The 26895-nt window shown below is 43.4% G+C and overlaps 1 protein-coding gene across 1 annotated transcript in view; it reads left to right on the top strand.

Moving 5' to 3' along the window:
- CPSF1 (cleavage and polyadenylation specific factor 1) overlaps window positions 1-26895 on the top strand; it is a 2236766-nt gene that overhangs the window by 309707 nt on the left and 1900164 nt on the right. Inside the window, exon 7 of the mRNA XM_044069873.1 lies at window positions 20310-20456. Within this exon, the coding sequence (XP_043925808.1) occupies window positions 20310-20456 (147 nt within the window). The remainder of the gene's footprint in view (window positions 1-20309; window positions 20457-26895) is intronic.

Genomic DNA, 26895 nt, shown 5'->3' with positions numbered 1-26895 from the left:
TCCCTCTCTCACAGTGAACAAGGAGGCCACCTAACTATCCAAGTATGATGTGGGCAACACAGGAACCTTTACCACAGTCCTGGATTCAGCAAAGCCTGAAAGCTGAACTAGACTAGTTCAGAAAGGCGGGAAAACAAGGAATTTTGTATTTTTATTTATTTATTTTTTTTTTTTCAGAAACAACAGAAATGCAGAGCTTAAATTACTTTAAATACATAGAGGAGGCTAGCGCACTTGAGTGCGACTGTGTTACAAGTAACTTAAATGCAAAAATGACAAACAGTAACTTTTTTCAAGTGAAACAAGGAAATAAGTACAGTAAGCAATGCAGATATCACTAGGGATCCACAGAAGCGCTGAAAAGCCGCATTTTAGGTGGAATTGGCGATTCAGGGAAATAACAAGCAAACAAACAACAAGCATACAAACAAAGCTAGATTCAGCAGGCCTGGATCTAGTCTATGCTACAGCAAATAAGGTGTATCATTTTCAGTAAGAAACAGTTCAAATATGCAGGCACTATAAGCCTTTAACCAGAAATTCCCAGAAGGGCAGAGTCCAGCTACTCCTCCCACAAGAGTGCAGACCACGAACCTTCTTAATGTAAAATAACTGGCCTGAAGCCCAAGTGCTTAAACCAGAACTAATACACTTTTAGAATAACAGACACTGAGCCCTCAATCAGCAGTTCCCAACTTAGAAGGATTTAAGCTACCTGTCCTGCCACCACAGTGCAGACCACAAACTTTCCTAATGTAAAACTACTGGTCTGAAGCCCAAGTGCTTAATCCAAAAGACTTCGAATGATAGCTACACTTTAATGAAGTTACTACCAAGCAGTAATAAATACAATTGAATACTTTAAAGAATGCCTGGTTTAGTGTTCAAGTTATACAAACAAAGCTAGGATTCAGCAGGCCTGGATCTAGTCTATGCTACAGCAAACAAGGTGTACCAATTTCAGTAAGAAGCAGTTCAAATATGCAGGCACTATAAGCCTTTAACCAGAAAGTCCCAGCTCAGAAGGGCAGAGTCCAGCCTCTCCTCCCACAAGAGTGCAGACCACGAACCCTGTTAATGTAAAATAACTGGCCTGAAGCCCAAGTGCTTAAACCAGAACTAATACACTTTTAGAATAACAGACACTGAGCCCTCAATCAGCAGTTCCCAACTTAGAAGGATGTAAGCTACCTTTTCTGCCACTACAGTGCAGACCACAAACCTTCTTAATGTAAAACAACTGGTCTGAAGCCCAAGTGCTTAAACTAAAAGGCTTAGAATGAGTTACACCAAGCAGTAATAAATACAGTTGAGTACTTTTAAGATGACGCAAAAGCAAAATAAAGTAGGAAGAAACACAAATACAGTAAAAGCAGATAAAAAGAACATTTTTTTTTTTGAGTGAGCAAATGAGATGGGCCCAGGAGGAGTATCCAAGTGCAAATTTACAGTTTCAAAGCCACCAAGATTAACACCAAAACAAAAGCAGGGTGGGTGGGAACCTACTGAAAAAACAGAGTCACAACTTCCAGCTAGATATTGCTCAATGCAACACAAACAAATTAATTTAAATTGTGTATTATTTGAAAAAAGTGCAGATTAAGATTTACTTAACTTCACTTATATGTTCAACTGATTGCATACAGGTTTTAGCTGGCCAAAGCTCACAGTTTAAGCAGAAAATATTTCAAACTGTACCACTTTTATAAGGCAGAAAAACTGAATAACAATAAAGTGAACTACCCCCACTTATCACTGGCTATGCAGGTTTTTGAACAAGCCTTAACTGAAAAAACAGAGTCACAACCAATATATATAGGGTAGCAGGTAGGAAACACGCTATTTAATTATCATGGAGTATAAAAATACTTAAAACTTTGCCACCCAACTACTCAGGATCTGCATGACCTAGTAGCATATCTAGTGATTTGTACAAGTGTGGGACTGTACCTCATCAGAAATGTTTGGATTTAAATCTTTCTGCTAACCCTGTATGTAATTAATGGGCAGCTTATCCTTGAAAATATCAGAATATTATACAGATAAGGTATTACTTTCCTCCTAGATTGGTAATCACTCCTCATGTTTATCTACCACTGGATCCATCTAAGCCAGTCTAACTCCTTAGTGTGCCCCAACTTTTTATTGTGAAAATATATCAACAACTTCAAATCCTCTGTTTTTCCCTGATAGAAAAATGGAATTTTTTCATCTGTAGCATACAAGGCAACTTCTCATCCTCCATATACACCTGATCCCAATGTTTAAGGGTGTTATATTTCCGTGAAAATTCCATCCTGCCTGCATCAAAGGTTTCCACACTTTAGAAAAGCAAATTGGGTACAAGATTCACACCAGTATGAGTGTTAGTCATTTTAAAATGTGAAGGATGGTTTTAGACAAATTTTCTGTGATGGGTGTGTTATTTTAAACCCTCCTTCAATGCGCAGTTTCTATGGACTTATCAAATCCTCCAAGCCCCATTATTATATTCGATAGAACATATTTCTGTATTAATTGATAATCCAAGCAAAGCAATCCCCACAGAATTTTAAGATAAGCTGCCAAAGAATACAGATTGAAATTAGACAGCAAAATTCCTCTTGTCCCCCTAAGGCAGCATGAGGAGGTCCCATCCGAATCTGTGCTTTTCTGATCAAGCTGTAGAAGGAGATCACCATTCTCCTAATGTTTGTCAGAAAAGCAGGAGGTGGTTTACTGGGAAATTCTAAGATGAGTAAAGTATTAGAGGGAGAACACACCACTTCATGGCAAAAACTCTCTGCTGGAAATTCAGTTTTAAATCCCTCTATACTCTGAAGTAATTTTGAACCTTTTCTACAGTTTTACCCAATGTTAAGGCTACAGAGTTCTGTATATCAGAAGTTAGGGAGACTCATAATTATGTCATCATGTTAGGCCCACCAGGAAATAAAATCTCCCCACTGTTGCCTGTAAAAGCAAGTGCTTATTTCTAACCACTTGTGTTTTGGACTTATTAACTTTGTATCCAGAATATTTGCTAAAACAGGGCAACTCCCTTAAAACTAAATTTAACCCATGTTCTGAGCCTGGCAGGCACAATAACAGGTCATCAGCGTCATGTAGAGATGGCTGTCGGTTGCCTGTTGTGTTAACTAGGTCCAAAATTTTACGTAGTTTCCAAGCACTTTGCTCAAAGTATATTGCAAACAACAAAGGTGAAAGGGGGCAGCCCTGACTAATTTCTCTATGCATGCTGACTGGACGAGAAACTACTCTTTCAATCTTTATTTTGACAGTTGCATCTAAATATAGGGCCTGAGTAAGAGATACTGATGCTTGGGAAAATCCTATCCCCTCTAAGACAGGGAATAAAAAGTTCAATCTTAACCTGTCAAACTCCTCCTCAGCGTCCAGACTGACTTAGAATAAAATACATCCCAAGATGGTGGCATTCTCAATAATAAGGGAAGGTTTTAGTAAATTATCAGATATAGTAGTATCAGGGACAAACACTGCTTGATCTCTGCTTGACTTACAAAGCCATGTCTGACCCAGCTCTATTAGAAATGCTACATCTAAAGAAATCCCAATCCTTCTGCACCACACACTCCAGAGACCTCAACCTCATTACCACAATCAACAGAACATGCTGGAGGGACAGGTTCATAACCCATAGACTGCCCATGCTCTGGAATAGACTTTCCCATACATGTCAAGCAGAGCACCTCACTGGCCCTCTTCAAGAGAAATCTTGATGAGTGGATGGGAAATAGAAAGTTCACCCTGTGGATCACTCCAGTGGCTCTGCTTGATAGAGGCACTGAGAACTAATGTCAGGCGGCACGATGCCAGGGCACTTCTGTGGGTTAGGCTTGTAAAGGCTCCAGGGCCATTAGCCTAGTACACACCAATGAACCTATATGTACAAGTTGAGGACCTATATGTACAAGTTGAGGAAGAAGCCTTGTAAGCTTATTAGGCATGTAAAGATTTGAATATTTTGTAGTTATGGTTCAAGATTTAAATAATATGATAAATACTAACCACAAGACGGTCCTTTCCTGGCTTCACTATTACTGACACAGCACCTTGTTTCCAGGATTGGCACTGTTTTGATAGTCAGCTCCTCATTTGCTCACTGTGTAAAGTTCTCCATGAAGAGCCCCTCTCCTGAAAATAAATCTCTAACTGAAGGCTGTCTGGGACAGGTGCTTTAACCCTTTTCTTTCTTGCTATAGTATTAAACGCTTTGTCTGCTGTGAAGGGAAAAACAAATTCTTCCACCTGCTCAGGAGAAATCTGGGGAAGATCTAATGTCTCCAGATAGTCAAGTTTTCCGGGTAGTTTTGAAGGCCCAGTGGAATCCTCAGAGTAAAGTTGTGAGCCAGAACTGCACAAATTCCTGTAAGATTTATGTGGAAGAAGAAACCACGTGCTACAAATCTAACGTTTTAATCTGGCAAATAGTTCTATCTGCCTCTTGCTGATGCAGTTTATGGCTAAAAATTTCTGATTGGAAGGGGGTGAATTCTAGAGTGTGAGCTCAAAATAAAGCCATAGCGAAATGTACTTTGCATTGCAAGTACCTGTCCATAGCTTCACGAGCTCAGTCCAGTCTGGCTGTGGGACCACCCCCTCCCCTGCACCATTTTGTTATGAGCTGTCCTTAACTCCTGAGGAATGTTTGTGAGCCTCTGCTGATTTTTGTTTTAACAGAAAATTAATTTGTCTTAAGTTGTTATATTGAAACCAAGTTTCCTTGCCTCCCACTTGTCAGTGATAGCCACTGTGGTGTCCACATGAGCCCCATGACCTATATCAAAAAAAGTCTGCAGTTCTATCTTTCAAAATCTAACTCTTTAGCATGGTGAGGTTACCCTTCCATGAGGAAAGATGAAGTGCACTCTCCATTGATGAAACACATTTGAAGGGCAAGTGAGCTCACTATAGAAAGCTTTTCAACTTTTTTACACACATAATCATGCTGTCTAGAAGTAAAGGTCTTATTTGTAAGAGAATAAGATTTCTGTCTTCAAGTATAGCAAGTAATTCATGGAAAGGTATCTTCTAACTGACCTGTATCAGTGTCATGCCCAGCAAAGCTGAGAGTCACCCCAGCTGTTTTCCTAGTGTAGGGTTTGAGTCTCTTCTTCTACCCAGCTGCACTTCAACAGGATGCAATACTGTGTTCCAGTTATCAGCCTAAATAGTAATCCTTAATTGTAGATGCACCCACTCCCTTTGTTAGTGATTCACAATCTTTTTAAATCTTGCTGTCTAGCCTGTTTTCAGCCAACATATTTATCTCATTAATTTTGCATGCATTCCTAGTACTAGCAAATGCATTACCAGAAATACTTTTATACAGTATTGACTATTGGTTTCCATCATAAAATATTTTAATTTATTTTTCATCCATCAGTCATGTACATCTCCCCCTCCCTTCTGCAATGTTGTAGTACCTTTATTAGAAGCAAAAGCGACATAAAAACAGTTTGAAATTTGAAAACGGGAACTGTTTTCGGACCGCATGCAGTATAGGACCCCCATTCAGTTAAAGTTTTATTTGTAATTAAAAGTGTGACATACAATTTGTTTGTGTCTTTCGGCTTTTCCCGGTTAGAGGTTGCCACAGCGGAACTCTGGTCCGCTAATGATTGGCAGTTGATTTTTATGTACTGGCTTGCCAGGCCTGACGCACAACCTTCAACGAAGGTACGCCCATTCACGCATGTCTACACGCAGAAGACACTCTAGCTGAGAATCGAACCAGACAGCGTCTTACTGTGAGGCGACAATGCTACCGCAGCACCACCACCGACATACAATGCTTACATTAAATCAAGGTGTTATTTTCTGTCTAGCACTTGCTAATCACCACGGTTTTTAATGTGTCAGTCAGAATGCAATTCACATTTTGGGTATCATGTCCTTTGCCATAGAAGTATTTTAATTTTTTTAAATAGTGTTATAGTTCAGCATTCTAGTGCATTATTTTTCTTTTTGATAACTGTTGCATCTCCTTTGTTTTATCCATGATTTTCTTTAGGAAAACAGGAAAGGGATTTGCTGTCTCTTGAAGTGTCCATGGTTGGCCTTTTTGTACCAGTTGACTGGTTGCTTGCACCCTCGCCACTTTCCCCAGCTTGTGGCTGTTTTCTCTTTGCCATTTCATATTGTACCTGTCAGGGGTCTGTGTAGGTTTGTAATCTATTTGGTTAGAAGACACAGTGTAAAGCAGAATACATTAACTTAAAAGGAAGTTTCATTTCTTTGCAGAGTCTAGTGGAAGGAAGAAAAGCATTTATGTGTTAGTTTATATTATCAATGAAGTTATCCATGTAAATCCTTATGTCTCCAACCTTTAAATTGTTCCCTTCATCCACAAAGTAGAAAGAATTTCCTCCTTTAGTCATATGTCTGCAGTTTAATCATTATACGTCTTGGCTGCTTTCATCACATGTTTGGGAATATTTACTGTGTACCCTCTCTCTATGTTAATATTGTCAGTAGAATGTTCAATCTATTTACTGAGGAGGAATTTTTTCATGAAGTCTTTACAATCTTCACCTTCAGTTTGTTCTGGTGCCTTTATAAACCTCAAGTTGTATCTGTGTGTCCAGGCATAGAGCTCAACCAGTTTCCATGCCATTTGTCCGTATTGTAATTGCTGTTCCACAATTTTTCTTTCATCTCCATTGCAGCAGTTTGCATATATACTATTTCGTCTGCATGCCCGATTAAAACACATTTCTTGCAGTCTTCAGTATTTTCTTTCTGTATATTCCAACAGGGACATGATTACCTTGAACATCTCCGAAATTATTTGATGGGTCTTTCTGTGGTGACTAAAAACATTTCTCCTTTGTCTGATATCACCATATGCTTCCCCCAGCTGAGGTCCACCCCATTGCTGTTAGTCTCCCTTCTGAGTTTCCACAGTTTCTCTCCCTTTTACTTCATTTTTCTTTTCCTTCATGACCCACTGGATGTCATAGGCTCTTCAGCTAACTATTTACAGTAATTTGCAGGCTGTAACTCTTCATTACCAGAGCTGTATTGTTAGCTGATTACAGCACTGCAACCATCTTGGAACTCCCCTGTCCAGATAGTGACTTAGCTATAAATGTGCATCCATCATGTGCAAACCCTTTCCCCATTATTTGATGTTAAGGGAGTAAAATTGGAAGTTGGATAGTGTAGTTTATGGTAAGGTCTGAAATCTTGTAGTAGGTTTAGTTGTTAATGATACTCTATATTTGTGGAGTACTGTACAAGGTCGATGTCCTTCTATTCATCTGCTGTAGTATTCTTTACATGAGAGAGTTACCTGCTTAGGCAACCTAATGTCTGCCAGTAAGTCTTTTAGTAATGTAAGGTGCATGGTACGTCTCATGTAGGCAGCTATCGAATGTAGCCCATAAAGGTGATGTACACATGCACCATCCTCAGAACTTCTTTGTCGACAGTCAGATCGGCAGTCCCAGACATCGCTCTGAAGCCGGAATCTAGCATTTCTTGTAAAAAATAAGTGCCCCTTTGAGAAACCTTTTGTGTCTTTTGCTGCTGTATCAGTTTTTCTTCACGTTAATGTCATCCAAGAAAGGAAGTGTGATTCTGGAAGACAGATTCCACACAGATAACCACTGTGTGTCTTTTCTGTCTTGGGCCCCACCATGACCATAAGAACTATTTTTTCTGCCAGTCGTTCATCCCCAAGACCCATCGGAGCAGCCATTCCTCCCTTGCTATATATTTAGAAAACCAGCACCTGAAAATTCTTGCCAAAAAAGCGATGAAAGGTTCTTCCGGACCAACAACTGAGCCTGCCATGTAGCAGAAGACTAAAAGGCCTAGGCCTGAGGCTTCAGCTGCGTCTCTCCCAGCAGACATTTCTCCCAAGGCACATAATAGCCTGGAGATGCATTTAGCTCCGGATCTGGATCACTTGGCCTAGCTCGTTTTACAGGCTACATTAGGCCTGGACTCCAGCACATCTAGAGAGGCTGTAGAGACATCTGGTACAGAAGTCTAGGGGGAACCAAGGCTCGCTCTGTTAGAAGGCCCTAGAGGAAGCACACAAATCTTAGTGAGGGAAGAAGTTGATTGGAACATCCTAGAATGTAGGCCTATGTCTTTACCCCCACCTTACATCAGATGGATGTGCCTGCAAAGAAAAAACAAAAAACTAAATTTCCATCCTCTCCTTCAGACTCCCAGAAAGATTGGCAAAATTGTGCTCAAGGGTTACTCAAGGCCTTGGCTTTAAGGCCTACTGAAGGGTTCCCTGCTCCTCCTCCTCCTCTTCATTCTTCTTTCTCTACCTCGCCTCAAAAAAGGGTTAGACAACAACTTTCTTCAGAAGAAGTCTCATCAGATGAGGATAGTGTCATCAGATGAGGATAGTGACTCTCAAGACTCTAATGGGATGGACTCACCCATAGAGGAAATCTCCTTTGGAGAAACCCTTTTAAAAATGAAGGATTACTTCAAGTGGGACAGCTCTCAAATGTCAGAAGTTCAGAAAAGGTACTACGACCTACTCCAGGTGGAAATCCCTAGCCCTTCTACCATCCCACTGGTTATTCCCATCTTTCTGGATGCCTTTGCTTCCACATCCACACATCCCAATTCTCAACTCCGGCCCCTAAGAAGCTGGACCAATTATTATAAAGTTCCTCAAAACAGCAGCTTTCTCTTTAAGGCCCTTGTGGCTGATCTCTCTGTCATCTCTGTGGCCTCAAACTAAGCTTCTAGGTCCTTTCCTTCCACCTGTCTCCTACCTTCTGACAAATATAGTAGGCAACCTGAGAGGTTAGGGAAGAAGATCTATACTTTGTGTACTCAAGTCTTTAGGGCTTTGAATTACCAGACTTACATGACCAAGTATTCCCTGGAACTTATGTCACAACAGTGTAAAATTGTCTAACATGCCTGATTCAGAAAACAAGACCTTGGCCTCTTCCCTTATTGCTACGTCCTCCCAGGTGGTCAGATATTCCATAAAATGCAGCTGGGATGCTGTTGAAACTACCTCTGGGGCTACTGCCTCAGCCTCAGTAGTCAGGAGATTTCCATGACTAAGGCTTCAGCCACTCCCTGTGGATATCAAGGCAAAGCTCATGGATGCTTCCCTTGATAATGCGGCTTTGTTTGGTAAGGCTTCAGCTGATCTCTTTAAATCCCTGCAGGAAAAGAGCTTGGAATTAAGAGCTGAAGCACAGCCCTATCTGTCCAGTCCCCAAGTTCCACAGGAGCTACCCTTCCAAACAGATTTTCATCCAAAGGCAAACCTGGCCCTCCCAACCCAAACCTTCAAAGGGAAGCAAGAAACCTCAGCATTGCTCAGCTTCCTTCTCTTCCCACTCAAGTAAGCAGCTTTTTCCTGACTGAGCAAATTCGTCCTGAAGCTTCAGGACTCCCATCCAACACCCCTTTTTCCCTCCGCCTCTCTCTTTTCCTTTCAGTGTGGGAATTCATCACACAAGACACCTGAGTCTTGTACATCATAAAACACTGTTACTTTGTGGCATGGCACACTGTACCTCCTTTCAGGAGTATCCCACAACCCCCTGAGGAACAGGTACCCCTATTCCCCCAAGTTTTGGGAGACTTACTAGAACAGGGAACCATTCAACCAGTGCCCTCAGACCAAACAGGAACTCTCGCATGTTCCTAGTTCCCAGAAAGGAATGCCCCTGGAGACCATTCCTAGATGTTCTTCGTGTTTCACTGTTGCAGTCATTACATTTGGGTAATCCTGCTGGCAGGTTGCCCTCAGTCGGCCTGAATTCCAAAGACCTGGGTCCTGCGTTGGCTGTCGTCACCCCTTCCCTGATGTCAGGTCATCAGGGGTATAAAAGAAGCAGCCGACGCCATTTTCTTTAGTCTTTCTTGCCGTGCGGTGCCCGAAGCAGATGCAGTTCGCAAGTGCCGGTCGGCCGACTCCTGAGATTTTCGAGTTCAAATTTCAGATCCGAAGTCTTCTATAAAGCTAAGTACCCCGTTGGGGAAACTTTTTTCTTGCTCCAGAACCGATGTCTGAAAAAGTTAATAATTGTATATCTTGCGGGAAGCAAATACCTCATAAGGGCTTTCATTCTTACTGTATTCCTTGCCTAGGCCCCGATTATAACTTTCTGGGTTGTCGGTTTTGTGCTAGATTTAACCAACGCACTATTAAGCATTGGTATGATTTTGCTTTGAACTACTTTGAACGCAGGTTTAATTATCCAGAAATGTCGTTGGAAAGCCGTCTGACTACCAGAGTTCACAAAAAACGCAAAGAAAAAGAAAGACACCCGAGGCCCAAAACGGACGACGAAGCTTCTCCTAAGCCAGTCGCCGGTTCGCCGGTTCTCAGTGAGGCTCTTTCACAGCCCCTGACGACTGCTACTTTAGAGTCGCAGGCCGCTACCGACTCCCACGTGGAGTTGGCCATGCTGCTGGAAACTCGAGGTATTGAAGCCTCGGACGCTAATCCTTCCGATAGGTCCGGAGCCACTGAGCAGGCACCGGTTTCTGAAGGTGTATTCAGACCCAAACATCTATACGTTAAACCGACTTCAAAGGCAAAGACTAAATTTCAAAGGCAAAGAAGCAAACTCAAGAGCCACGTGGACAGGCCTCCATGCCCAAAAAACAGATGCTCAAAATGGCCGAAGACTTAATTACCTTGATCAGAGGTTCCCATCCCCCTCCTGATAAGAGGCCTAGTCAAGAGACTGACTATGAATCTTCAGATCAGGTTTCCATTTCTTCTGATTCCTCTTCTGATCAGGAATATTCTTTTTCCCCCATGAGAATTCTGATGCTGAAGAATCCATTCCTTCAGCTTCTCCTCCTGAGGACTATTCCTCTGGGGAAACCTTACATACCATGAGGGAGCATTTCCAATGGGAGAGCCAAGATTTTTCAGAATCTAAAAAGAGGCTCAGGGATTTCCTGCTACTACCCAAGCACAAGCCACTTGCCATCCCCCCTGTGTTAAACATTGTAGATGATGTGTTTTTGTAGTCTATCCTTACCCCTGACTCCTTCCCTCCAGCTCCTGTTAAGCCTGACAGATATTACAGGGTTCCTGACTCACATAAATTTCTTTTTAAAAACCCTGCTGCAGACCCAGAAACTATTTCTCAGGGTCCCAATGGAGTTAAGGCTTCTGCTGCAAAAAAACCCTACCCCTTCTGACAGGGATTCTAGGGCACTGGACAGATGGGGAAAAAAAGTTTACACATCGTCTGCCTTTGCTATAAGAGCCTTAAACTGTCAGTTTCATATGCTCAAATATCAGCAACTTGTCATGTCATTGTTTAAACAGAAAATGTTGTTAAACTCTGAATGTACAGAAAACAAGGAAATGCAGGATATATTGCATGCAGCTGAACAAGTTGGAAAGCATACTTTGCAATGTGGTTTTGATTCTTTAGAGGCCTCCTGCGGGGCCGCAGTTACAGGTTCTGTAATTAGAAGGCATGCGTGGTTAAAGGAACAAAATCTGCCTGATTATGTTAAAGTTAAATTATTAGATGCACCTTTACAGCATGGTACTTTCTTTGGAGTTAAGGCAGAAGAGGTGTTAAAGAAAATGGAGAACAAGGCTAAATCTATGCAAACGGTCAAAGATTTCTTACAAGTACAGCCACCTAGGTTTAGTAGACACTGGCCAACAAAGAATTGGTCCTTTCCTGTGTCAGACAGACATCAAAGGGGCAGACCCAGATGCCCTAGAGGCAGATCCCAGGCGCAAGGTTCATACAGGTCAAAGCAATGGGGTGCTTCTACCTCCAAAAGTGGAGAAGACAAATCACAACCTTACCGGAAACAGCCCCAATCACTTCCCCCTGCCTGCACCAAGCACTTATTACCTAGCAGCACCTTTAGGGGGAAAATTAGCACTTTTTTCTCAAACTTGGCACATTATAACCCAGGACAAGTGGGTTCTGAATACCATGTCACAAGGCTACAAGTTCCATTTCCATACCCTGCCAAAGGCAAACGGCTGGCCAGATCTGCCAAAAAATCAATGGGCAGAGGCACAAAAACAAGTCTCATCCCTCATGGATATGAGGGCCATTCAACAAGTGCCAGAGCAAGAGCGGGGGCAAGGATTTTACTCAAGACTGTTCTTAGTGCCCAGAAAGGACAAGGCCTGGAGGCCAATACTGAACCTATCGATTCTGAACACATACCTGGATATACCAAAATTCAAAATGTTGACTTTGCAGCAGCTTCTGCCCATGCTGGGCAAGAACGCTTGGCTTGTAACTTTAGACCTAAAAGAGGCATACCTGCATGTCGCAGTCAGACAAATATGCAGAAGATACCTCAGATTCAAGGCTGGCTCAATGCATTACCAATTCTCTGCACTGCCCTTTGGCTTATCTACTGCACCCAGGGTCTTTACAAAGTGCCTGGCACCAGTGATTGCATTCTGCAGACAAAGAGGAATACAAATATACCCTTACTTGGACGACTGTCTAATTCAAGCAGAGAACAAGGACATCCTTTTACAGCATCTGGCGTTTGTGAAAAAAACTTCTAACATGCCTAGGGTACACAGTCATTGAAAAGAAATCAAAGCTAGTACCCTCTGAAGAGATAATATTCCTGGGTGCAAGCTTAAATACAACTGCCCAGATGGCTTATCTCACGCCAGACAAACAAAGGCAACTGACTACCTATTTCAACATGTTAGCAGCAAATCCCAGTTATCTGCAAGAAAAATTCTGCAGGCTTTGAGCTTCATGGCATCCTGCACCCTATTAATTCCATATGCAAGACTGCATATGAGGAAACTTCAGTGGTACCTAAAAAGTGTTTGGACTCAACATTGCCACAGCCTGGAAACCATAATTACTCTCATTCCCTGCCTGCAACAGGAGTTTCGATGGTGGGCAAAGGCTTGTCACCAAAACAAGGGACAGCCATTCACATTACCCCCAGCCAGGCAGACACTAACAACGGAAGCATCAGATTATGCCTGGGGGGCCCACATGGCAGGAAGATGCATTCAGGGAACATGGACCTCAAACCAAATGCATCTACATATCAATCAAAAAGACTACTGATAAAGACAGACAACAACCACAGTCATGTGGTATATAAACAAGCAGAGGGGCACGCATTCTTACCCCCTTTGCAGACTAGCTATGACTTTGTGGGACACAGCATTGACTTACCAAGTACATCTGCAGGCACAATTCCTGCCAGGAAGGAAAAATACTCTGGCAGACGAACTAAGCAGAAACCTCATGGATCCCCACGAGTGGCAGCTGGATCCACAAGTCTTCAACATGATAACATGGAAATGGGGATGCCCGGACATAGATCTGTTTGCCTCCCCTCACAACTATCAACTAAAGAGATTCTGCACAAGGATTTATCACCGACAAGCATGGAAAATGGACGCCCTATCCTTCAGCTGGAAAAACCTATCAGTATATGCCTTTCCCCCTCTGCCTCTCCTCCCCAAGGTACTCCTAAAGGTCAGACAGGAGAAGCCAAAGATGATTCTGATTGCACCAGACTGGCCCTGCCAGCACTGGTACCCAATATTAAGGAGCTTGTCTCAATGCCCAGCTTGGACCTTACCTCAAGTACCGCATCTACTATCCCAGCAAAACAATCAGATCCTGCACAGCCAGCTCAGAACTTTAAACCTGGCAGCATGGCGAATAATGTAGTCATACAAAACACACCTCTCAGCAAAGCTGTGATGGATGTCATTTTGTAAGCCAGAAGGCCTAGTACTAGAAAATCTTATGCTGGAAAATGGAAGAGATTCTGTGCTTAGAACCAGGCACAAGGAACAGATACAACTGTGCCAAATATTCCTCATATTTTACAATATTTAACTGAGATGCTGGACAAAGGCCTGTCTTTCTCGTCTATTAAAATTCATATCTCTGCCATTTCAGCCCATTACAATACATTATTAAAACAGTACCTCAGAGGAGCCAAAAATTTAAGGCCTCCAAGGAGATCACCAATGCCTGCATGGGACCTCAACTACGTCTTGGAAAAACTCACCCTGCCTCCTTTTGAGCCAGCTGCTACTGTGGATATAACATTTTTATCTTGGAAAACAGCTCTGCTCCTAGCAATAACTTCTGCAAGATGAGTTTCAGAGCTACAGGCACTCATGGCTGTGGAACCTTTTATCATTTTTTATCCGGACAGGGTCTCATTGAGGACAAACCCAACATTTATGCCTAAAGTGGTGTCCAGTATGGCTCTTAATCAAACCATTCATCTGCCAACTTTCTTTCCAAATCCACAGAACAAGGGAGAAAGAATTCTACATTCTTTGGACGTACACAGACAGCTTAGATTCTACTTGGACAGAACCAAAGTTTTCAGAAAGACAGAGCAATTACTAGTGGCATATGCTGCAGGATCACAAGGAAAGGCCATCTCAAAGCAGACTATTTCAAAGTGGATAGGCCACTACATTCGTTTCTGGTACTTATACCATGGCAAGCCAGTGCCTAAGGGCATTAGGCCACATTCCACCAGAGCTGCAGCCACTTCAGCAGCCTTTCTCAGGGGAGTACCAACCAAGGACATTTTAGAGGCAGCTACTTGGAGTTCAGTGCACACCTTTACAAAGCACTATCATCTGCCACTCTACTCTAAATCCAGGCAGGCTTTGCCACTGCAGTTCTGCAGGGTCTTATAGCCACCCCTAATGCTGTTTAGCTCCAGCCTCCCAACCATAGCTTGGGAATCTACCCAAATGTAATGACTGCAACAGTGAAACACGAAGAACATAGTACAGTTGTGTACACTTACCATAAATGTAGATGTTCAAGTGTATTCACTGTTGCAGTCCAGGTTACCCACCCGCCATTCCCCCTTTTCTTCTGATGGAACCTATCTTTCCTTCTCTGATTTATACAACCTGTGTGATGTATTTGCTTGTGGATGAAGGTAAAGTTCATATGGCTGCATGTAATTTTTATATATAGATATAAATTTTGCCTACCCTTTTAGGGGGCACCTGACATTTGGGGCAAGAAAAACTAAAGAAAATGGCGTCGGCTGCTTCTTTTATACCCCTGACAACCTGACATCAGGGAAGGGGTGACGACAGCCGATGCAGGACCCAGGACTTTGGAATTCAGGCCGACTGAGGGCAACCTGCCAGCAGGATTACCCAAATGTAATGACTGCAACAGTGAATACACTCGAACATCTACATTTATGGTAAGTGTACACAAATGTACTATCTCTCTTTCCTCATATCTTTCCTAAATGTGCCCTCCTTCAAAATGCTCACCCTTCGGACCCTGTTTCCTCTGATTCTCCCCTCAGGCCTTTTTGGCATCCATAGACATAAAAGATGCCTATCTGTATATTCCCATTCATTCCAAATCCAGGAAATGTCTCTGTTCCTCTGTGGCTTCCTTGCATTTTCAATTCTCTGCCTTACCCTTTGGTCTTTCTACAGCCGCAAGAGTTTTCACAAAATGTTTACCCCTGGTAGTTGCATTCTCTAAGGAATTCAAATCTTCCCTTACCTGGATGACTTCCTGTTCTAGGCAAATGCTCCAGAGGAACTACAGTGAACCTCCACTCAGCCATTACCATCATAAAACTACTACAAGCTCAAATTCTAAACCTACCAGGTAATGCTGCTCAATGCCAGAAGTCTAAATCTCAAAATGCGGTATCCATATTCATCGATGCATCGGAGACCATCCAGGTGCAATTAACCATAGCAAGACTGCTCTGCAAATTTGTAGCATGTTACAGGCCACCACCAACTCAAACTCAGGACATGGCATGGCCTTCCTGAAAAAAGGATAAATGTATCACCACCAAACATCATATTCATACAGGGTGGTACTCTCAATTACCCTAATATAGACTACTCAAGCCCAAAACCCCCAAAAACACTCCTAAATTCATAAACTCAAATGCCAATGAAACAACTAGTCACACATCCCACAGGACCACAAAACAAACATACATCTCATCATGGTGAGATCAGATCACAAACTAATCTCGCTGGGTTGAAAACAGTACTCAAGCCACTGAATCACTTACAAATGCCTTCTACCAGCACCTGTAGAAACCTGGGAGGAACCTCCCAGATATGCTCAGAACTAGTTCAAATGATGTGAAGAATTACTGATCCACAGACACATTGCCAATACTGGCATGGCTGACAGTCAGTGCAAACTTCTCCCCCCCCCCCAAAAGGAGATAGATATGCAGCCAGCCCAAGCTCCCCCCCATCTCCCTCCAAACTGCTCTTCAAAGCTGAAAAACAAAGCAAAAAAACATGGCATCCACCTGATCCATCCCAGTTTGGCTTTGTCTATACTCATCACTCATCAGACCAATGATTGAGTACAATGCCCCATCTCGGAATGTATCTGACCACACTTGCAGCAGCTGGAGGCCACAAAAGTTCCTCACCAAAAAAAAAAAAGGGTCTCAAACTCAAACATCTTGCCTATGCGCTGAAAGAACTATAGATTCATCACCCAAAGACTGAGCACCTCGCTGGCCTTGTTCAGAAATCTTGACCAATGGATGGATTGCAGATATACCCCAGGGATTACCTCAGTGTCACTGCTCAACAGAGGCACAGCAAAATAATAATGCCCTCGGGCAGATAGCCTAGTATGAACCTATGAACCTATGAACCTATGAACTAGGATTCACAATCGGTTACAAAAAAAAAATGTCCTCACCCCATTCCAACATCATGTTTTTCTGGGGTGCAGGTTCTGAACAGGCAAGATGATGCGGTCCCTTCCACCTCAAAAGTCTCAGGAGCTCTGCCAGATATTTTCAGACATCCTCCCCCTCAGCCTCTTGCCACTAAAGCAATTTCTCAGGATTCTCAGACTTATGGCTTCCACCATTCCTATGCTGCCCCTGGCAAGGCTTCATACGAGGAAGTTTCAGTGGTTCCTGTAGTCGGTGTGGACACAAAATGCCCACCATCTGGAATTTCAAAATCTGCTCCTCCCTTGCTTAAAGAAAGAGCTCCATTGGTGGGTACATCAGATGTCCCTCAACCCAGGACTGCCCTCCACCCTCTGCTCCCAACTCGACCTGTACACAGATGCTTCAGATACAGGTTGGGGACTGCATTGGGCTCCCATGCTGTACAAGGCCAATGGTTTCCCTTACAGATAAAGGATCACATAAATGTGAAAGAGATGAAGGCACTGATGCCAGCCAGTCAATCCTTTCAGTCCTTGTCAACCCAGGTTGGTTGAGGATCTACACAGACAACATGACTGTTCTTTTGTATGTGAACAAGCGGGGGGGGGGGGCAGTCCTACCTCCTGTGCAGATTAGCTTTACAGGTTTGGGAGCTAGCCCTCCAACTTCAGATTTCTCTACAGGTGGTCTTCACCCCTTCCAACCAAAAGGCTGTGGCAGACACCCTGAGCAGATCATAACACAGGCCCATGAATAGATGCTTTGATGCAGTTCTGGACATAGACCACAAGTGGGGTATTCCTCAAATAGGCTTGCTTGCCTCCCTCTATACAGACAACTTCCAAAATTTTGTGCCAGGGAACCACACCCCCTGGTATGGGAAGTGGATGCCCTATCAGTATCTTGGAAGAGGAAGTTTCTGTATGCATTCCCTCCCCTTCCGCTCATTCCGAAAGTCCTCCTCAAGATTTAGCAGGACAAACCAAAAATCTTAGTGGTGACTCCTTATTGGCCACAACAGCATTAGTTCCCCCCCTTCTCCTCCACCTAGCTAAGGGCAATCATCACAAGTTATCCAACAGAGTGGACTTACTCACATAGCACATGGGCTCTTTCAGCCACCCACAAATTGCAAACCTACAACTAACTCTGTGGGTGGTAGAGCCTTGATACCTTTCAGATGCCTATTAGAGGATGTGCTTTAAGTCCTGCAGGAGGCCAGGAAATGTAATACCAGAAAATCGTACCTCTCCAAATGGAAAAGATTTTCTATGTGGTGTCTTTCTCATAACCTGGACCCATTAACAGTGGATTTTCCTCTGGTCCTGTCCTACCTGTGTGAGTTGCTTAATTCTGGCTTAGCTCATTTATCTGTAAAAGAATGTCTGTCAGACATTTTTGCCTCTTTCTCCACCTTTAGTTTGTAGATTGGAGGCCAAACAGTTTCTCAAAGGCGTCCTCCACATTAGAACGCCAAGGAGGCCTATGCCCCCTCCCTGAGGCCTAAACTTTGTGCAAGAGAAACTGATTCTCACACCTTTCAAGCCAACTTCCTCTAACACTCTAAAACACTGTAGCTGGAAAACACAGTCTTGCTGGTAGCCCTTACTTCTGCCAGAAGGGTCTCTGTGCTCCAGACCCTGATGGCGTCTTCCCCCATTCTTGATGTTTCACAAAGATAGGGTCTCCCTTCATACCAGCCCCACCTTTATGCCAAAAGTGGTTAATGTTGTCCTTAAACCAGGCTATTCACCTTCCAACCTTTTTTCCCTTCTCCCCAAAACACCAGTGAGATGATTCTGCACACAACTGATGTGTATGGGCAACTTAGATTTTACCTTTACAAAACTAAATCTGTTAGGAAATCTGACCAGCTGTTTGTCTCATTCCATCCCAGGGCTCTGAGACTTCCTGTGTCCAAACAAACCATTTCTAACTGGATTTCCAAAACCATTACCTTTTGCTGTGCCTGTCATGGGAAATCTACTTCCTGCTCAGTGAAAGCCCACTCTACCAGAGCAGTGGCCTCCTCTGGTGCCTTTCTCAAAGGACTAGATACCAACTCTATTCTTGAAGCTGCTACCTGGACCTCTGTTCACACCTTTACCAAACATTACAAGTGGATTCCATTTTCAAATCTAGGGCTGGGTTTGCCAAGGCCATTCTTCATGGCTTCCTGGAAAATTCTTCAGCTAACTCCATCTCCCTCTCTGCATGAGCTTTGGTACTCTCCCTCATGTAAAGAATACTGCAACAGATGAATATAAGGGCATAGAATAGTTGTGCAAGAAATTTGCCATAACACTATATGTCCTTCTCTTCTCTGTTGCAGTAGTCTGTCCCACCCTCCTTCCCCATTTCTCATAATTCTTGGATGTATTGAGACTCTGTTCCCTGGACTGTCTATCCTTCTGGGGCTTAGTTCTGAGGATGGTGTGCGCATGCATCACCTTGATGACCTACGTCCAATAACTATCTAATTGAGACCGTACCACGCACCTTACAGTAAGTAGTAAAAGATTTTGGTATACTGGCTGACATCGGGTAGTCTGGGCAAGCAACTCATTATGTACAGAATACTGCAACAGACAACAGAAGGACCTCTATCGCTATGGTAAGTCTTTGCACAACTATTCTTTTTCTCATCAGGGCTTATAGTGCAAAAATTCCAGGGTAGGAATGTAACAATGATGCTGGCTGCTTTGAATGATGTCAGGATTAGTTTTTCATTTAGAAAGGTGAATTCCCAAGGAGGTGTATTTGGTCTCATTGGAGATCTCAGATGGAGGACCCTTTTAGGAATAGCTTCATTTATATAGGGCTGGTTGTCAAGTGTTGGGGGAGCTGTATCTAGTTTTATGCTGAAAAGGCAAAACAGATTGCACTAACACAGGTGCAATCCAGCCCCTTGCCATACATAACTCAAGGCTTGTTGAAGTGAGTCTGTTTCATTCTGAATGGCACAAAATCCATACCTCTTTCAGTTGTCCTAAGAGGGTTTTGTAGTTATGGATTTCCTGGCTTCCTACAGTATACGCAACAACTCCAATTCGTAACTCTTTGAGTGAGGGATTGCAGTTCTAGCCTCCAGATACTAGACTGATGCTTTTGATATTTGGATGTACTAGAGTACCCCCTACTTCATCTCCATCTGCATGAAATTGGAAGGATTTGTGTCTCTCTCTTTCTTAGTTGCATTAACTGGTAGAAAGTAAAGTGTGAGCAGCAGTTTTAAGTGTTAATTTTTATAAAGATTTGTAAACATCTGACAGTATTCACACACACACATTAACTGCTGCCTTACGTTTGCTGGTGTATCAAGCTGCCTTACAGATTTAACATGGGCTTCCAGATGTTTATTTTCTGTAGTGAATGTTGGCCTTTATTTTTGTTTGCTCCTAGCACTTTAGTACTGCAGCTGCTGCTTAAGTTTCTGATAACTGCAGCTAAATGTAGAACTTTGCCTCTTCACCCCCACATATATTTTTGTGGATGCGGTTATGAAGTAGCAAATGTCTACACATGTGTATTTGTATTGTTCATTTTATTTTGTACTTTGCTAAGGGCTTATTGTAATTATTTTTTGTCTTCTGTTGCTTTATTTTGATGTTCTCTTACTTTCTCTTATCTTTTTTTAACAGGCAGAAATCAAGCTTTCTTCCAAGTTACATAATTGACATTCGTGAACTGGATGAAAAGCTGTTGAACATCATTGACATGCAGTTTCTTCATGGTTATTATGAGCCAACCTTGCTGATGTTGTATGAACCCAACCAAACTTGGACAGGGTAAGTAATACAGTACATAGAGTACTAAACCAGACCCAAATAAAGTTAGTACATGACATGCTGTAGACATGGTAGGTTTAAATGAGATAGTACAGGAAATAGTAAGTGTCAAATGCAGCATGATCAAGCAAAATTGTGTATGGTAGGCAACGCCTAACTACATTTGTTTATGTTCATAGGCAGTTAAAAAGACTTGCAGTCCAAGCAACCACTGAGAAGATGACATTGTAGTGCACTGTTGAGCACACAAGTCCACTGGAGTGATGGTAGAGGCTGAAGCTTGAAGTTAGGCAGTAGCTGGCACAGTGGTTTCTTCCCAGTCAAGTGGATGCCTTCCATTTCTGACTATTTCAATCCCCGTCCTCTCCCTTACTATATTGGAGGCCCTAGTCCAGATGTTGACAATAACAGCATTAACCCACTACGCTACTGTCCATAATATACTTGTCTTTGTAGAGGTAAATTTCTGTACTTCTGAATCATCCACACAGTATCAAAAGCACAGCTGATACGGTACACTTAAATTAGGCCTGGTGTGATAGAGGGTTCATGCCAGCTAAACTTAGGCTGTACCTAGACTTGGTAGGTAATACTCAACCATTTTGCTGAAACGAAACTCTAGGTAAAGGCAACCTCTGTGCAGCAGATAATATGCACTCATATTACACTCTTGTTAAGTGAACCAAACCAGATCATGGCTGGGTAGTATTTGTCAACAGGTTTGATAATAATTGGCAGAGTGAGACATTGTTCTGTTGCTGTATTTGTCTATCCTTCTGTCGTGTCCTGTTCAAGTAGATGAAATCTGGATAGGGTGCCCTGCGCAGCATTGCTCTGTAGTAATTTGAAATAGAAGTCTGCCTGTGGCGGGGTATTTAGTACGTGACAATTTTGATGCTGTACTAACTAAAATATGCGTAGGTTAGATGTCAGTCCATCAGTAACTGATTCTGTTATAGTAGAATGGACTTGAAGTGTTTAGTAACCAGTCTTGCAATTAAGTGTGAACTGCACAGTATCTATCCAATGATGGTAAATGCAGTGGAAAAAATGTTGAGAGTCTCCTGATCAGTTATCAGAACAAGAATACAAGATTTAATAACTTAAAAAAAAAAGTACTGTGGGCATTCAGCAACTGCATTAGTGCTAGTTGTTGAAGTATTACCCAGATTTTCCTTTGTAGGGCTAGAGACAGCAAATACAACCTTCCTATGTCACCCAGAGGCATATATTGTAATTATGTAATTGTTGGAGAGCTGGTAGAAGATGACATTGTAGTGCACTGTTGAGCACACAAGGCCACTGGAGTGATGGTAGAGGCTGAAGCTTGAAGTTAGGCAGTAGCTGGCACAGTGGTTTCTTCCCAGTCAAGAGGATGCCTTCCATTTCTGATTATTCTAATTCCCGTCCTCTCCCTTACTGTTTAGGAGGAAAGCTGCCTGTATCGGAGCTCACTGTTACAGGATGCAAGATCAAATGTGTATCTCTTTTTTTCTTCATAGGTATATACTAGGCTAGCTACCACCAGGGCCTTTGTAAGCCTTCCTGTTCAATCCAACCTAATTCAGTCCCTCTGTATTATGTGCATTTATTAGGAGGGGATATGTTAGGAAGTTTCTAGAAGTTATTTGGGGGGTTATGTTAGTTTGGGCATTACTGTCTGCTTCTGTCTGTCAGAGACATGGAAGCCAGACCCAGGATGAATTTCTGATTTCCCATACATTGGTCAAGGTTACACTTAAATAAGGCTAGGGATCGACTGTGCTTCACATGGATGGGAACCTGTCCCAGAGCATTGGGAACGTCTGAGGCACATATCTGTCTTTCCAACAAGTCTGATTTATGTCACAAGCAAATTTAATCCTTGGATCTACTGGTTTTGAGGCGGTTCATTTTGCAAATGTGCAAAAGGTCCATCAGAGCTGAATCTGAAGATGCCTTGTATGCCAGGCGTAGATCACCTCTTAGTAACTTGTAGGAAGCAGAACAATAGAGGCAGGGCTTTAAGGCAATCTGTATGGGACAATGTGCTTATACCCTAGATTTTCTTGGTAAGAAACCTTTGTGGACCTTCCAACTGTTGTGTATATCTAGTTAGGTACATTCCAAAGGGGGCATTATATTCTATGATGGAACTGATAAGGGTTGAATAAAGTGGGACTATGACTTCCTTGAACCTGAATGCCATGCCCTTATTTATAAGTTGGGTGACAGAATGATTTTCCGAGTATCTTGGCTACATGTTGGTCAACGGCCAGATTACTGTGTGCATATGTTCCCAGATCCCTGACTACCATTTCAACTCTTAGGGTGTCTTATTGATGGAGTAATTAGCCTGGGTGGCAGTTTTCCAAAAATACATTGTATTGCATCTTTTGGCATTGAGTTTTAATCTGTAACTTTGGCACCAGTCATTTTTCTGTGTTAGACCCTGTTGTAAGATGGTTGTGTCATGGGGGAATCTATGATAGCTCCCAATGTGCAGTCATCTGCCAACTTGGTCAGCTAAAGGCACTTGATTTTAGCCTTTACCACTGAGAAGTAGATGCCAAGTAAGAGTGGCCCCAGCACAGAGCCTTAAAGTATGGTCCACCTTTTTAGGAGGGAATAATCGTTGCAGTCCTCCGTTCTTGTTGTACAAAGTCTACTTTGAGTCTACATTGACAAGTGACTTAAGTGATCCTGATAGGTCATCCAGGGACATTTTCAGGGTCCACTGAGGCTGTGTTTTTGGCCTTAGCACGCCAGGACCTCCTCACTGTTAATAGCTGGAGGGAGGGAGGGCTGTGCTAGTAGGTATTTCATTGGGGGAGGCACAGAAAAGTTGGGAGGTGAAGTTTGAGCTGAATTTATCAGCTAACAAATTCACTATGTCTCTCTGCTCAGTGAAGCTGCCACCATTGATCACCAGTTTGGGACACTGGTGTGTACTGCCTTTGAGGTTTCTGACAATAGCTGTAGAAGGTCTTGTGGATGTCGTTAGCCTGTGAGACTATCCTGACCTTGTAACTGAGATCATTGGACTTAATTAGTCCTCTTAGTTTCTTGTTTAGTTTAATTAGAGAGCTCCTATTGTTATGGAAGTTGCTCTTCCTGATTTTAGCCATGACTTTTTTTTTTCTTTTGTCATATACCCTGTTAAGATTAGGATTGCACCAGTGTGGTTGTTTTAAGAGTTTGTTTTGATCCTTCTTGTAATAGATACATCAGACTCTGTAGTCATTTATATGGTTGTATATGGTCTGTGTGAGCAATGCTGCATAGGTTGCTGTGAACTCTTGGTTGAGAGGGGCATTGAATTTTAACAAGCTGTCGCTTAATAAGCTGTAATTTGCTTTGGAATAGTTCCTTTGACGGAGATAGCTTTGTGGTCTGACTCCACCAGTGAGGATGTGACACTTGGGGGGGAGTACAGTGCTCTCACATATTGTTAAGTACCAAGTCCCGCATGTCTGAACCTCTGCTGGATGTGCACAATATCTGGTCGAGAATATTTGTGTTAAAGTCCAGGGATTGTTTTGCCTGTGAGTATGAGGCAGTGTATGTTTCCCAGTCTATAGAAGGGTAGTTAAAGTCTCTCATGAATTGGGTATTTGGTTTAATGGTGAGTGTTTCCAGTAGGTGTAGATACGAGCTATTCTAGGGACAGAGAGGGTAACATATTGATAGGGTATGGGACTTTACCTTTGTAATTGCCATGTGGATAAATTCCAGGGCATTGTTCTGTTCAACAACATAGAATTGTGCTTGTTGCTAACATAGATTGAAAATCCTTCACCTGTGCAGCTGATGGTCTAAATGTGTGCAAGACACCTAAAACTTGCACTACTGGAGTGCTTTCTGTAGATTTAAACCATGTCTCGGTAACTGCACAGATGTCTATATTCTCCATAGTGTGGAGAGCTTGTAGGGTGTGGTTTCATTTTAGGTTTCTAGCATTAAGCAGTAACCCCTTCAGGTTTCCTTGGTGTTTATTTGCTTTGTCGGTAAGTTTGTCATTTTGGCATTGCCTGAAAAATGCTCTCAGCGGGTGGGTAAAGTTTTAGCCAGTGTTTGCAGACCATCCTTTGCAAAGTAGCCTTGTTTGTTAACCATGTCCTCTAGTGCTGACCAATATTGATTCCTCCCTGGGAAGACACCAGAAACTAAGCCTGTTATTGAAGTTCTTCATTCTTTGTTCATGCTGTGGCATCATCCTTTGTGAAGGTATAATAATGTTCAGTGCAAGGCACCTACCTGCCTGAGATGCACATTCAGAGACAACATCAGTGTTTCTCTTTGTATAGTCTAGGGAAGTACGTCCAGATGGACTATGGTGGAATCGTGAGATGCAGTCCATTCTACTAGACCAGATGACTATGGCAGAGAGCTTTATAAACAAGATGATTTTTCTCTTCAGCCAGTAGATAGGTTCCACCATCAGAGTAAGGGAAAGATTTTATTACAGCTGTTCCCAGTGCCTGGAGAAGATGAACCATGACAACCTGTCTTCAGCCATGACTAGATTGAGCAGTTTTCTTGTAATAAAGGTATTGTGAATGTTAACCATCAAGGCTTCCTACCTCTCCTGTCTCCAGATTCCCTCATATCCACTTTAGACATGAAGCTTATTTACATATCTCCATCTGCAGGGAGCACCACAAATCCTTTGGTTTTGAGGTTGGGATAGAAACATATGATCTGAAGTAGTTAACTTCATTTGGTCTGCAACCTGTGGGTATCGGATCCGATTCGCATCCGAGCCGGCAGCTTTCCAAGCTTACACATCTGAGTTCCAAGCTCCTCCCCTTACCCATAATGCCCTGCTACCTCCTTGTAACCCTTAGATCTCATTTGCCGTGGCTTATGATAGCTTCTCAGAATGAGCTCCGAGTTGGTTTGTGAGTAAAATTAACAAAAGAATTCAAATCTCTTTTATTTTTCCTATCTTTCCCTTGTACGCTTCTGTGTGTGTGAACCCCGGGTAGTTTCTCTTTAGTGGTTCTTATATTTAGTGTCTGTTAATCTAATTGTTTAGTCAGCTAGTTCCCTTCCCCCACTAGAGTGTGTGAAGGTGTGTGCTGTTTTCCTTTTTCTTATACCATGGCTGAAGGCCCTAAGGCCATTTTTTCGAAATGCACCGAGTGTGGTCATAAGCTGTCCCCAGCAGATGGCCACACTCGGTATGTGTTGTGGCTGGGTGTGGAACACCTTAACACAGGCTGCACTATTTGTGCAGCCTTTAATCCCAGAGCATTGAAAGACAGAAGGGCCAAGCTGATTTTGGCGGGCCTTCTGCCACCAGAATCTACTTCGTCTTCTGCTGTGGTGCCAGCCACCTCTACGGCTGCCCCACCTGCTACTTCCGATCCCCTGGCCGGGACTCACCCTCCCTCTTTGGTCCAGGAGGAAAGGGAGGGAAGAAAAAAGGACAAGAAAGACAGGGAGAGAGAGAGAAACACCGCAGCCATAAAAGGCAGTCGGAGTTGACTCCCTCGGCTCCGCCATCTAAAGTTGTTGCTTCTCCCTTGAAGGTCTCCGGGTCTACCCCCTCTCAGCTCCGCTCCCCTAGTTTCTCCCCGGAGCCAGAGGAGGAGACCCGGTCACCTTCTAGGTCATCAAGGCGACCTTCCCGGCCACCTTCGGTGGCCTCTAGTAGGTCTACTAGGAGCTTGTTGGACGCAGATATGGATTGGACGACGCATCGATTTTTGCAGGCTCAAATGCAGATAGGAGTGCTCGTGCCTCCCCCCCCCCCCTCTGGGGGGGAGCTCGACACCTTTTTTTGCCCTTATTGCTCCTTCTCCGACGCGCTTTCAGGTCTCGGAGCTGTCGGATCCGATTATCTTCGGAGCCGGGGTGGGGTCGGTGCCGACAGCATTTCCGTCTTCGGCTCCATCCAGGTCGGGTCACACTACCCTTTCAGATCCGATTAGGTTGCCTTCGGTGCCGGTCCGTACGTCGGAGCCAAGGGAACTGCTCTCTGATCCAAGGGAGAGCAGTTCACCATCGGCATTCGATGTAGTGGAGAGGGTCCTCTCGAGGGACTCGAGACCCCTGGTTCTTGCTTCGGACCAGCCTGTCGCTCCCACACAGTTGAGCCTATCCTCCATCATCCGACCCCAGGGACAGCCTGTGCTTACATCCCAGATGGTTCCCTTGGAGGAACAGGACATCGTTGGTGAGGCCTCTTCGGACAGCCCCCCCGAGGAGGTTCCTCACAAGCGGAAGTGCAAGAGGAGGCACTTGGACTCACCTGAGTCCCTCACGGAGGACACAGACTTGGAGGAAGGGGAAGGCTCCCCAAGATCACCCCCTGAAGACGTCTCCTTTGGAGACATCATGGAAATGTTACGCATTAGGGGAGGGTGGTCCGCCCAAAAGCCTTCCTCGGACGAGTCCGTGTTTCTGGAGGCGCTTGACGCAGGCCCATCTACCTCTTGGGTGTCCCCCCCCCCCC

This window comes from Protopterus annectens, chromosome 4.part0 (assembly GCF_019279795.1).
Source record: "Protopterus annectens isolate FY-2018-M chromosome 4.part0, PAN1.0, whole genome shotgun sequence".
Lineage (NCBI taxonomy): Eukaryota > Metazoa > Chordata > Ceratodontiformes > Protopteridae > Protopterus > Protopterus annectens.
The sequence above is the reverse complement of the archived record's forward strand: the minus strand, read 5'-3'. Positions and strand labels throughout refer to the sequence as shown.